At 37.8% G+C, this 13,149-nt stretch overlaps 1 protein-coding gene across 4 annotated transcripts in view; it reads left to right on the forward strand.

The window, feature by feature from the left end:
* The window catches only part of KIAA0825, a gene marked incomplete at both ends in the record, with an annotated part of 333,803 nt that overhangs the window by 110,266 nt on the left and 210,388 nt on the right, over positions 1 to 13,149 (forward strand). For 3 of the 4 annotated variants that reach the window (XM_084233142.1, XM_084233144.1, XM_084233145.1), the window contains one exon: positions 3,132 to 3,271. In XM_084233142.1, the coding sequence (XP_084089268.1) occupies positions 3,132 to 3,271 (140 nt within the window). Of the gene's footprint in view, positions 1 to 3,131; positions 3,276 to 13,149 lie in introns of all 4 variants that reach the window. The other variant, XM_084233143.1, reaches the window with a different exon arrangement.

The raw sequence follows: 13,149 nt of genomic DNA on the forward strand, positions 1-13,149 counted from the left end.
TTTACTATAGTAATTTCTCTTTAGTTATGCCTTTGTCTTTGTTTTTGAATCCTGTAACTTATGCTTTCATGTTTTCCGGTATAAATTTGGCCTACTAATCCATGACAGGAACCATCTGATCGAAATCAGTCCCCAGATACCTCAAATAACATGACTCTAATTTGAGAATCAGTTTTGAGACCACAAACATGATTTTGGGTCAAAAACATGGTACCCTCAATCAGAAGGTTGAACCAAACATCCTCATTGCTGGAAAATACAGTGGACTCACCAAATATCAACCAGGTTAAATGGAAGTAGGCATAGAGTGGTGGAATGAGCATAGGTTTTGAAATCAGAAAGACCTCTGCACAGAGCTCAATTGTCATATTTATTAGCTAAATTACCTTTGGCTAGTTTGTCAATATTCCTGAAATAAAGATTAAGTGAAATTAAAACTAAGTGTCCTAATTGTACTAAATAGTAAGTGTACTAAGAAACTAGGCATTTTATCTTTTAAGGACATGGTACCATACAATGGTTGCTGGTTCAAAATAAATATCAACTCTTATAAGACAGTGTTGCAGCACTATTGGGTATTCCCAGCTAGTGCTTTGCAGAGTTTATTCCAGTATTCTACTAATCTAACACCTTCTGCATGATAAATATATAGTGGGCTCCATGAATTCCATGGTCACATGGCTTGAGCAATGAGACTGCTCACATTGCAGTTTGAATCTATTCCAGAGCCTCCTCTTGCCCTGTGCATCACTCAAAACCACAGTTGGAAGTCAGACTGGTGTGCACTGACACCATTGTTTTTTAACTTTCTATTGCAGTAAAAGTACGTATTAAAAAAAATTGCAGAATTTAGAAGTGAAGTTCTTGATGAGTTTTCATAAAGTAAACACACCCTAATAGAGGTAAGATTTTGCATGATGATTCTAAAAACTAATGATAATTTCATAAACCAAAATGCTTCAACCCTGTTGTTGTATGACTCCCGAGTACCTGGATTTTAGAAATTCTTTAGACCAATTCAACCCAACCATAAATTTGTTCCCTCTCCCAATACAAAACGTCTAATAAGTTCAGGTGGATTTATAAATTTTAGTTCTCTTCTTTATATTATAGTGAAATTCTACATATATATAAATAAATAATATCTCTTTCTGTCATTTTTTGTGAGGATAATCTCACTTTCACAGCTCCGCCAGCTCAGTGGATGAGGGAACATATGCTTCTCCATATGCCCATCACAGACTCCTCAATGCATTCATTACTGAGAGCTTGGTGATTGAGGAATGTTTGTAATATTTTATTTTTTCTCACAGTGAGTCATTCTACTGTACATTTCAAAATCTGTGATAAGTTGAAAGATCCAAGAATTGAGGTATGTTTCAACAAACAGCTTCCCATCTGGTAAAAGAGAGGTTTTATTTATAACCAGGTATTCAAATACAGTAGTATGAAATGACATTCAAATTATTTTGTTTTATTACATGTTTCAAGGACTGAACAAAAACACTAACCTCCTCCAATCCATTCTCCACAATTTCAGCCAGATCAGAAAACACCTCTATCTGTAAGTCTCCAGCAGGTCCAAATTCCCCACGTTGGCTAATGAGGCTTCTGCCTCCATCAGACTTTCTTTCAAATATCCCCCCTTTTTCCTGCACTCCATCATTCTGGGCCTTTCTCAATTCATTCACTGTATCCATAAATCAGCACTCACTCAACTCATGCAGAACATATAGGTAGGATTAAGATAAGTAAAGGATTATGGGGAGTTCCTTGCATGGGTGGTAGCCCAGGTAGACTTGTGTGGACACAAAGGCACAGAGGCAGGACAGATGATACCAGCTAGAACTATCCCTGCTGCCTGTGCTCCAGGAAGCACTGCCTGTCACAGTGGTTCTCAAATCATCATGTTAGGAGATCAGAATCTCTTGGAGATAGCTTGTTAAAACACAGATTTCTGGGTCTCAGCCCTAGAAATTTTGATGAAATGAAGCCCTGTGTTGTATTTTTACTAGCTTCTCAGGTGATCTTGATGCTGTTGGGTTAGGGCCCAAACTTTGAAAACCTCTGATCCAGATTGTATTGATAACTCGATGGTTTACCACTCAGTAAATTCCATCTGGACATGATGCTACAAGTGGTCTCTCTCTCAGCAATGTCTTTTTGTTCTGCCTTTTTCAAAAACTTTGAAGCATATGGGTCTTCCATTCATTCCTTTACATTGCTCAGTGACACCTTTCTTTTCCAGTGCTACCCTGTTCCTACAATTCTGAATTCTACACCACATCAAGCTTGGTCACTTACTGACTTTTTTCTTGTTGTATTTATAAAACTGTTTCAGATGTTATGATCTTTAGCCAATCCAAACTTTGAGATTTTGGAAGGAAAACTGAATAATGTTATCAGTTCTAGTTCCTACTTTACTTATCTCCTGTTGATTTATTGGTAAATTTAAGTGGTGATGTGAGAGATCTGATTTTGATTTTTCTCTTCAACCCTGATAGTTTCCCAAGTGGAAGATTATTTGCCTTGGAATTATTTCTCTTTGATGAAATGATGACCCAAGTAGGTCGTAGTGTGACTGTTAGGGTGGTTCTGATAATTGCATGTTGATTTAAGGCTCTCATATATTGAATAATTAGATTACTGTTGACCCTTGACAGAAGCTTTCAATTCCTTTAGTTTTATCAGCAATCATAGTGGCAAATTACAAAGTAGCCAAAACCCATTGTAACTTCCTTACATGAATAATAAAAGGTGTTAATAGCACATAGTAGGCACTCATATATTTGCTGAATGAACACATAAATTCATTCAAAATAAATGCACAAATGATTTTTATTTGCTGCATGAAACTTAAACAGACATAGCTCTGTGAAATACAGGCATGGTTATTTTGTATCAGTTTTAAATTTGGCAGGCTACCAAATGTTAATTTACTTTTAGCTAGTTGAGATTAAATGTAATTCCTTCCCTACACAACCTTAAAGTAAGCAAGCATGAAAGCATTTTCAGAGTAATCTGAGAGGAATTGACATTTAAAGGAGTTAACATTACATCTGTACTTTAAGGCTATTAATTTCATAGATAAATTAACTTCATTACTCCATCTTTATCTTGCATTTTGAAAGGACTCCATCAGCTGGACGACTGACACCGGAGGGTCAATTGAAACTGCTCTTATCCCAGCCAGGTTGTAATTGGAAACTGCTTCTGGAAACCCTGCTGCATCATGATGCTCTTTTACTGAGGATCTTGCTGAAGAGCTCAAGTGAGTATTTGAAGTTATAAAAATGTCCTTAAAAAGCCCAGTCATTGCTTGAGTTGAAAAAAAAATTTTTTCTTACTTGAATGTTGATAGAAGGCTGTAAACCAACTGCAGTGCATTAACAATCCATGGGGTTAGCAGCAGAGAAAATACTGAATTACTTCATAAACCTACTGGAAATGACTTTTTTTTTCAGGAACTCAGAATGAGGAAAAACAATATTTTTAAAAGATTTATTTTATTTATTTATGCATACAAGAACCGGGTGTAGGCCAGAGGTATGGGGTGGGTGGGAGGAGTTGTGAGAAGTTTCACCACAAACAGAGTGGGGAGCAGAACTGGTGAATCCATTGAAATACACTGCTGAGGGGAACAGCGGCTGGGACAAGAGAGGTCTGCTGTGCCATGTGGGTTAACTCCCTGCTTGGGAATCCAACTGTTATAGAGCAACCCCGATATTAAACGGGTTCCTGGCTGTGGGTCCTCACCCGCGCGCTTTAAAGGGACTTATGAATACTCTACTACAGACACACGCAAAAGGGTTAATAAAAGGTTTATTTACAAGAGAAAAAGAAATAAGGAAAATGTACAACTCAGGGAGAAAATAGGGAAATAAAGTCTTTAATGCGTCCTACCCGATCCGACGACCTGGAAACCCAAAGTCACTGTCAGAGCTGACCGGATGCTGCGAGCTGGCTGAGAGCCCAAAAAAATGGAGAGCCCCCAAAGCCCACGTGTCTGCCTTTTGTATCCACCTGGCTGCTTAACCCCACCCTCAGGTCCCAGCCACCTTCCCTTTGGTGGTGATGGGATTTGGAGTTCCCAGTGTCTTTGGCTTTGACCTGGGGTGGGGGTGGAGTCCACAAAGCCTATATGGAATTTGCTTTGGGACATCCTTTTCCCCCTAACACAACTAGTGCTGCAGGGGCTGCTGATAGCTTCATAGTGCTGAGACTTAACCCCTTATGCCACCAGGGAGGCCGGAAAAACTATTTTTTTATGATACTGATGGAGGACCAGAGTAGAAAGACTGGAAAGGAGGTGCCCCAAGAACCAGAACCTGACCCTCGAGGAGGTGGGGGTAGAGGGAAATAACATGACCATTAACCCAGCTGTAGAGGTCATGACTCTTAGGCACCAGTGCCTTATCACAAGGCATAAGACCCAAGCAGGATCAGACTGCTCTAGGGAGTGGAGCACAGGCCTGATGGTAAAGATATGGAGATTGGGTCCATCCTGGAATCTCTGGTCCCTTCCTGGTTTTGCTTAGTTGTCCAAAATTGGCAAAAATATAACAATCTGGCCACTCACAAAGATGAGCCCCTCCCCACCAAAAGAAGAGGATAAAACTCACACTGCCCCCACTAAGGGGCAACTCTTCCTGCCTACTTGTGTCTATGCAAGTGTCTTTTACTGTCCTATCCCTTTTCTAATAAAGCTGCTCTTTAAATATCACTAACTGACTCTGTCTCATGGAGAAACTAGCTGCGTGCCTCCGAAAGGGGAGCTCTGGTGAAGCCTTTCCCAGAGTGAACCCAAGGACTCCACATTCCAAAAACCTCATCAATACAACCCTATCATATCTATATTATATAGAAATGTTATCAATATTCAGATTTAAAAGCCTAAGAAAATTATAGAAACAAAATGAACACAGTTCTATGATCAGAAGTCTCAACAGAGAGAGAGAGAAGGGGGGAGAGAGAGAGAGAAAACACTAAAGCCACAGCAGAAATGACAGTGAATCATAAGAATACTTACGTAACTTATAGACTAGCAAGCTGTGGTTTATGGCCATATCCACTGGGGCATGGAGAAGTAATCATGAGAAAATTGTGAGTGGAAATGAAGGAGTAATGGAAGACCATGCTTCTCTTAATTAGACTTTCTTTTTTCCCCCCTGTAAGTGCTATTACAGCAAATGGTAAGTAATGCTATGCCAATTTAATATCATATCCCAGTGTTCTGATTCATCATTGAAGTTTTCTAGCCATTTTTCACATACCCCTAACATATATCTTCTTCTATTTTATACCTCTCATGAGGCCATATTAATCTAATCTATCACAAATTCGCTACAGATTTTTTGATGAAAATATTTTCTCTAAGTCCCCAATCACCTGCAGCACCAAATTCATGTCCCTAGGCCATTCAAATATGATCCCAGGTTAGTTTTCTAATCTTCCCCCACCTTGTATATGCTCCCCATTTCAACCATTTCCCCTAAGCCCCATGCTTCTTCCACACCGTGGCTCACCCATTTTTCCTACTTGAAAGATCCTCCATAGACGAGGACTTGGCATCCACCAATCTGCAAGGATTGGTTTATGTGCCAATCTTTAAACACTCTAGCTCATACTCATCTCTCCTCTTCTGAACTTTACAGTGGCTGCTATCTTGGCTACATCTATGCTATTAGCATACTGTACCTTATTTTGTTAGTACATTTGTATATGAATAAGGCAAATAGCAAGAGTCCCTAAAAGCCTCTTTGTATTCAAATAAGGCTCATAGCAGTCCCCTGCTCATAGCAGTTTAAATCTCTGTAGTGGCAGGAGGGCACAGGGCAGTTTTTCTATGAACTGAGCAGAAGGCAGACCAGTGAAGGAGGAGAATCCTAGGAGGCCTCCATGGCTTTTTCAGACTTTATTTGGGATTTTACCAGGTACAAGGTGAGCAGGGGTGCAGACAGTGGGGGCAGGGTGTGGAGAGGGTCCGGGAGGCTGGTAGGTCTCCCATCTCCCGGTGAATCTTCACTCTTCCTGGGCTCTTGGGCATTCTCTAATGGTCTCGCTTTTTCTTTTCTTCTGATAGTTTTGTTGTGCTCTTCCTATGACGCTGCCTTTATAAGCCCAGTCTCAGCCCAGGTATACCCACCTACGCATGCCCACACCCCATTCCAGGTGCCCGCCATCAGGCATGCATTCAGGATGGCAGGGATCCAATTAGTTACCCTACAATTGCTCCAGTCACTTTTGGAAAGTTTTGGTTTCTCAGATTTTTTTGCACAAAATTCTGCCATATTCTCTTCCATCTACCTTGAAGTTTGCTTCCCAAAACCAACTGTGAGGTGACACATTGCTGAGTATCTTGTGAGAATATTGTTTCTTCCCTAGTACTTTAAAGTCCATAAAATCTTGGAGTGCCAGAGGTTATTACTACTCTTTTAACTTCACTGGAATACCAAATAGAAGTTAGAGATCACCTTTGTCCCAAACCCTGAATCTCATTTTGTGCCCAAGCAATACTGTTAGGGCATCACAGCTCAGAAAGTTCGTCTGAAAGCAATTTCTTTAGCTCTAGGCAGTAACTCCACTACCCTAAACGGAAAACTGCTGCTAGGGAGACTACTTCCTGGAGTAGCAACACTTAATGCTTACTTATTAGGTGTAAGGCACTGTGCTAAGCGCTTTGTATTTGTTATCTAATCTGATTCTTTTTATAATCATATAGATTATATATTATTGTTGTCCTGGAATCTCTAGGGAGACTACTTCCTGGAGTAGCAACACTTAATGCTTACTTATTAGGTGTAAGGCACTGTGCTAAGCACTTTGTATTTGTTATCTAATCTGATTCTTTTTATAATCATATAGATTATGTATTATTGTTGTCCTCATGTTAAAACTAATGAAATTGTTGTTTAAGATGATGTTACCTACCCTGAGATGGTGGGTAGACCTAGATTCTGAACCCAGCCAGAGCTTTGTCCTCTGCCCTTCCTGTAAAAATATTCATGTAAATTAAATCCTGGAATGGCCTGGGTGGAGGGGTGTCTGGAGAACTGTGATCTATTGAGTAGGATCAACCAGGACTCCCTGATGCACATGCATTTAGCAGGTCTTTCAGCTAGGTAGTTAGAGCTGATCATGGATTTTATATTTCTAACCAAGCTACTGTTGGGGGACCAGTATGTCCTGAATGGACTCCACCCACTAATGTTTTATGAACTCCATCCCCACCTCTTTGCTAAAGGACTGCAACCCCCATCATGCCATGGGGTCTGCTATAGCCCTTGACTTCTTGAAAGAGTGATTGCCGAGAACTAAGGGTGGAGTTAAGTAGCCATGCTTAATAGAAAATGAAAGGGCAGGTGGGTTGCAGAGGCTTGTTTTACCTGCCTTCAGCATGGGTCGCAGTCCCAACTCACACAGTGTTATTGGTAGGATGATCAATTAATGGTTCTATCTCTCTCTCTTTCTCACTCTCTGTCTCTTTCAAGTGTCTCCTTCCATGTTCCCAATTTTCTGGTGCAAGTCCACAGTGGAGAAGCAAAAGCTCTTATTCACATGTCTCTGTGGTTCACATGCCTCCTCCAAATCTTTTCTTGGTTATCTTCCTCCCAGTTTTTTCCAGCTTCTCCTAGCCACTCAGATCCACCCTTCCAGGTTAGCACAGGGAACCTAGGAACACCCCCCCCCTTCTGTGACTATCATACTGTTATGCTATAATAGCGCTTTTTACTAAAAGTTCAATGATGGACCAATCAATAATCAGTTAGTATATTAAAATAGGGAACTACCCTTAATTTTTATAATCTGAGTTTCAGGCAAGGTACCTACATGACATAGATAGTATCTGACAGGGCTGAAGAGTTGCTCTAATATCACTGACACTCATAATAGACAGGGTCCTGTAAGAAAAATGGTTCTTCTATTGATAGAGGTATGTAAAAGAGCCTAGAAAATCAATTGAGATCAAACCATTTGTACTTAATAGTCACTAAGTACAGGAAGAACAAATGTAGTTTTAAGTATTTAAGCATATTCTTAGATATAGGTCTCTGATTTACTCATGAAAAGTACTATATCTACCTTCTGGAATGGGAAACAGAATATGTTTTTGAAAGACTTAGAGTTATGAAAGGTTCTACATTATTTTATTATGGAGTGCAGAAGTATATTTCCAACCTGCTCAAAGACTGTTGATCAAGGTTGCATCTCGTACAATCTTGTATTGAACTTTATTTGCTACTTCAAATACCATTAGGATGAAGTGACAGACTTTACTAATCAATTGAATGGCTAATTTATTAAGCTCCAGTAGAAAGCTTGTCACCTTAAGTTAGAAACAGTATACTCAGGGAATCTTATTAACTACACTAAAATGGAAATTATTATCTACATAAAATATTTGTAATAATTTTTGCTTATTTTTCATTTGAAGTCTCAGATTATTTCAGAATAGCTGTAATTAATTGGATCACTTCTTTAGGAAAAGGTATTTTTAGTGTGCATATGCTGAATTAGTATTTTAAGCAACAGAACTGGTTTTTATGGAATAGTTTTTCTTTATAAATAGTGTCATTTTTGGCTAATTGATACAATTATTTAATTTACTTTTTTATTGACATAATGTTGGCTTACAATGTAGTTTGTATCTTGAGAGTTTAGGATCCCCCTCTTCATGTATTATTACCATAGTTCACCCACCACCAAAGCACCTGTAGTGTACCCTCATAGTCCATTGTGCTCCTTCCCCACCTTGCTCTTGTTGCATTCCCACGCCTCCTCCTCTGGATTCCTCAACTCTGTAGTAAATTTTCAAGGAATAGTTTTCAAGTTTGGCTCAAGCAAGCCTTTTATTTGGTGTCTCTATATTCCATCTCTAAGTGATACCATCCAGTATTTGTCTTTCTCTTTCCGATGTATTTCTCTTAGCACAATCCCTTCCACCTCCATCCATGTTGCCATAAATGATATGAGTTTGTTTTTTTTTTTTTTGATTGCTGAACACTATTCCATTGTGTTTATATGATAAAATTTAAGTTTTTGTTTAATTGGCTTATGAATAAAAAGGTATGAAAAGCATATTTTATTATATTTACAAAACAAGTTCTCCTTCAGTATGCAATTATTAAAATTTGCTAGGGTACAAAATTTTTCTTGTAACAATCCATATATTATAAAAATTAAAATACATGGGGTTTATCCCAATGAGAGTCATAGCTGCAGCTTTTGGTTTTGTTCTATGGAAATGATTTTATCAGAATTTCTACTTATTTTTTAAAAATCAGCAGAACATATATGGAAATAACATTCTTATGTCTGTCTCAGACACTGCAAGTTCCAGAAGGTAGAGACAGCTCACATTGTATTCCAAATGCTTGGTTTGGTTCTCTTTTGCTGAGGGTCAGAACAGCAAAATTTTAAAAATGAGTGGTAAAAATTTTAATTTATAGTAATTTAAAATTACAATTTATATTTTAGAATATAATTTAATATTTTATAATAAGTATAATTTATAGTATGCGCTTCATAGGCTATGAGCTTCTGGGAAGTAGAATCATGTTTTTGTCGTGAACAATAATTCTTCTTATAGCATTTTCCTAAAATCTGAAAAAAATAAACATGGTATATGGTTTATACAATTCTTTGGTACAGTTAAGTTGAAAGGAAAAAGATTGTATGTTGGCTTTAGGGTTAAGGTAGGTCATCTTAAATCTGAAGAAATAAAAAATTTAGCTATAACTATTTATAGAATATTTTAAAATTGTAAGACATTATTTTGAATTATTTATTTTAAAAACCCAGGGCAATTGTTTTGGTAAATACCGCATTGAGGCCACATGGCCTAACCAGTCACTTACATGTGGCATCAAAGGAACAAATATTTGGCAGTTTCCCAATTGTTAGCAGGTGGTCTTTTCCTGCTAGTGACATTTGAATGAAGTGTGACTAACATTCTTTCTTTTGCCTATTGCTCCAAGATTGATTCCTACTGAAATTTTTGGTTTCTGGTGATATTCTGTTGTAACATCATACCAATAACAAACTAGCAAATACATAGTATTTAACTTGTTCTAGATGGTGTTTCTAAGTGACTTCTGAAATGTGTTCATTCATTGGTTCCTCAAATGAGTTCTATGGGCAGATGCAATTATCATCTCCATTTTACATATGAGGAAACTGATATACCTAGAAATTAAGGCACTTGCCCAAGTTATACACCTTATAAGTGGCATGTTCAGATTTGAGCCACACAACTTACTTCGAAACTATGCTTTTACCCACCATACCACTTGGTGTCCAGACAGAACTATGAAATAGAATGTTTACCAATTTGCAGAAAATTACAATTTACATTTAACAATTATAATTTTATATTTTATAATAATTATACTACATATAATTATTTATATATAAGAAGTATTTATTTCTTCTTGTGTCAGCAACACTGCGGTGATAAAGAAATGGGAGTTGTGGAGCAGGCTGTGTAGGGTGCAGGATGCTGCTCCAGGGCAGAATCCTGGCTTTGTTATTGACAGAGAAGGGTGGGTCAAACTGAGCTCTGGATTTGGGCTTTAGGAAGGGTGAGTCCAATGATATACACCCGACTCCCACCCATGGCTCCAATCTTATTAAGTCCCTGCAGCATAAAGCACTTCAGTCACCCATCCCCCACCCCCCACCCCCTACACCTCCTACTACCCCTACTCCCCCGGGTTCCCTGTCTTATACATACCTTGGGATGTATACCTATTGCCACAGGGCAACCAAGCATCCTGCTCTTGTCTAACAATTTCTTATTTATATATAAGAAATATATATTTCTTGATCATAGGAATAATCATGAATCACTATAAGGTGGATAATTTTGATAGTACATTTTGAACTTTTCAGCTTGGTAACAAAGTGCCTACAGATCAAAGAACAGATCTATCCACAATTCTAGTCAAAAGATTGCTACCACTCAAAGGGCTGATTGACTTCAAAACTAATGAGTCATTTCCATTTTTTTCATTTTTTCATTTCATTAAAATATTAGAATACCTAATATTTTCACATCTTTTCTGAAATATTTATGAGAAATATATTATGGCAGAAGCTTGGTGGTTTGTCATGCATTATGTATGTGTGTGTTGTTTAATTTTATAATTATGACCATAGTATATTTTGTATTTGTTGAAACAAGTGAGCAAAAGAGAAACTATGCTTACTCTTGGTTCCTGACATTGCTGTGGTTGGCTACTTTTGCTAATGATTATATCTTCACTTTAATTTTTTTTATCTTTTTTTTTTTCCCTTCACTGCATTTGTACCCTGTTCTTACTAGGAACAATAGAATCATATCTGTGTGTTTTTGCCCTAGTTCTTTCCAACTAAGTATACTTTCTGAGAAAGAGAGATACTAATCTAAGGGTATCTATAGAATTTTTACAGTCTCAGAGACATTATTATAAGGGGCTGCTGAATTTCCATGAGCATGGAGTAACTGTAGGGCATAATGATGTTAAAGCATTGCTTGAGCTTAAAGCACAAACACATCTCCTGGGATTTAGTTAAAACTGCAACTTTTTGGGTGGGGCCTGAGATCACACATTTCTATTAAGTTCCCAGGAGGTGATACTGTTCCTGCTTGCTGATGGTCTCAGGACCATCTTTTCAAGTAGCAAGGCCTTTGAACCAAGTATCATGCTTTGAATGGCAAAAGAATTTGAAGGTGTGGCTTCACAATGTATTAAAGGCTTTTAAAGAGACATTATTTACTTGAGGATATTTAGAAACCATTTTATCAGGAAGTTCACAACAATGAGAAGCAGGGTGGTATTCACATATGGACTTTATTCTGCCCTTCCCCTAGAAAAAGTGTTGGTGGCTCACCACTTACAGGGTAAGGACTCTACTCCTTGATACATGAGCAATGCCCATCATGCTCTCTGGCGATGGGCCAACTCATCTGCTTTGTCTTGTCCTGCCTTCGCCCAGCTTAGTATGCTCTAACTCCCAGTTATTCGTATTTTAGTCTGGGTTGTGGACACTACATTTGTATAATTATAACAGCAATGTCCCTGTAGAAGTGTCCTAAGGAGAGAAACAGCTGTTCCAACATAAATGACCTTTCAGTTGTCTTATATGCCAAGGCTTTTCCTAGTACAGAATCTTTGAAATGTTTGTTGTGTCTACAGTGTTCTTCCTTTCCATTTTCCTGGCAACTGCTAGTCATATTTTAGCTTAAATATCCCTTCTTAGAAAGTCATCTTTGATCATTCCATAAGTTCCCACCATAATTTCTTTTGTAACACTTGTTAGGATTTTAAGGGAAAGATTAACTTACATCATTATGTATTTAATGTCTGTCTCAGACACTGCAAGTTCCAGAAGGTAGAGACAGCTCACATTCTATTCCAAATGCTTGGTTTGGTTCTCATTGCTTCAGAATAGTATTAAGCACATAGTAAGTGCTTAGAAAGTACATGTTGAATGCATAAATGGAGACCAATTAAATTCCCATAACAATTGTTTATTCTTTTACTTTCTGCTATCTCTAAATTTCAATCTCCTCATTTATAATATCAAACTTATGTGTTCATTTTTAGATTTAAAGTAATAAAGAACCATAATTTGACACATAGTGGTTACTTAATGTGTATTCTTTCTTTCTTTTGTACTGAATGCCTGAAAGAATATGCCTGATGTACTTTACTTCTCTGGTTATTCTTGAGTTAGCTAGACAGTAGTCTCTCCCTCTGCCTCTCAGAAACTATCCTCTCTAGTAAACATATATACTTAATGTTTCCTGGGAGGTGAGGTTTGCTTTTAGACTTCTGTGTGGCTAGAAGGCTATTGTCCCAGTTGTTGTGATGTGTGAGTATTTGGAAAACTGAGCCCAATATTCCCACATTCTGTATGCTATAGAACTCCTTGAGACTCTTAATGTGTATAGCTTGTGAGGCTAACAGTATGAAATTGACTATGATATTGCACCTACACAAAATCAAATCGAGTCTGGTTTGACAGTGGATGAAATATTTTATGTGCTATCTCTTCATGACACCCAGGAAATTCCTAACATAACTACAGGAATATGTCTTTAGCAGTTAATGTACTTTTAGTGTTAGCATATAAAATATTTAGACAATGCATTACAAATGCCACTAT

The sequence above is a fragment of the Talpa europaea genome (genome assembly GCF_964194135.1).
Source record: "Talpa europaea genome assembly, chromosome: 5".
NCBI lineage: Eukaryota > Metazoa > Chordata > Mammalia > Eulipotyphla > Talpidae > Talpa > Talpa europaea.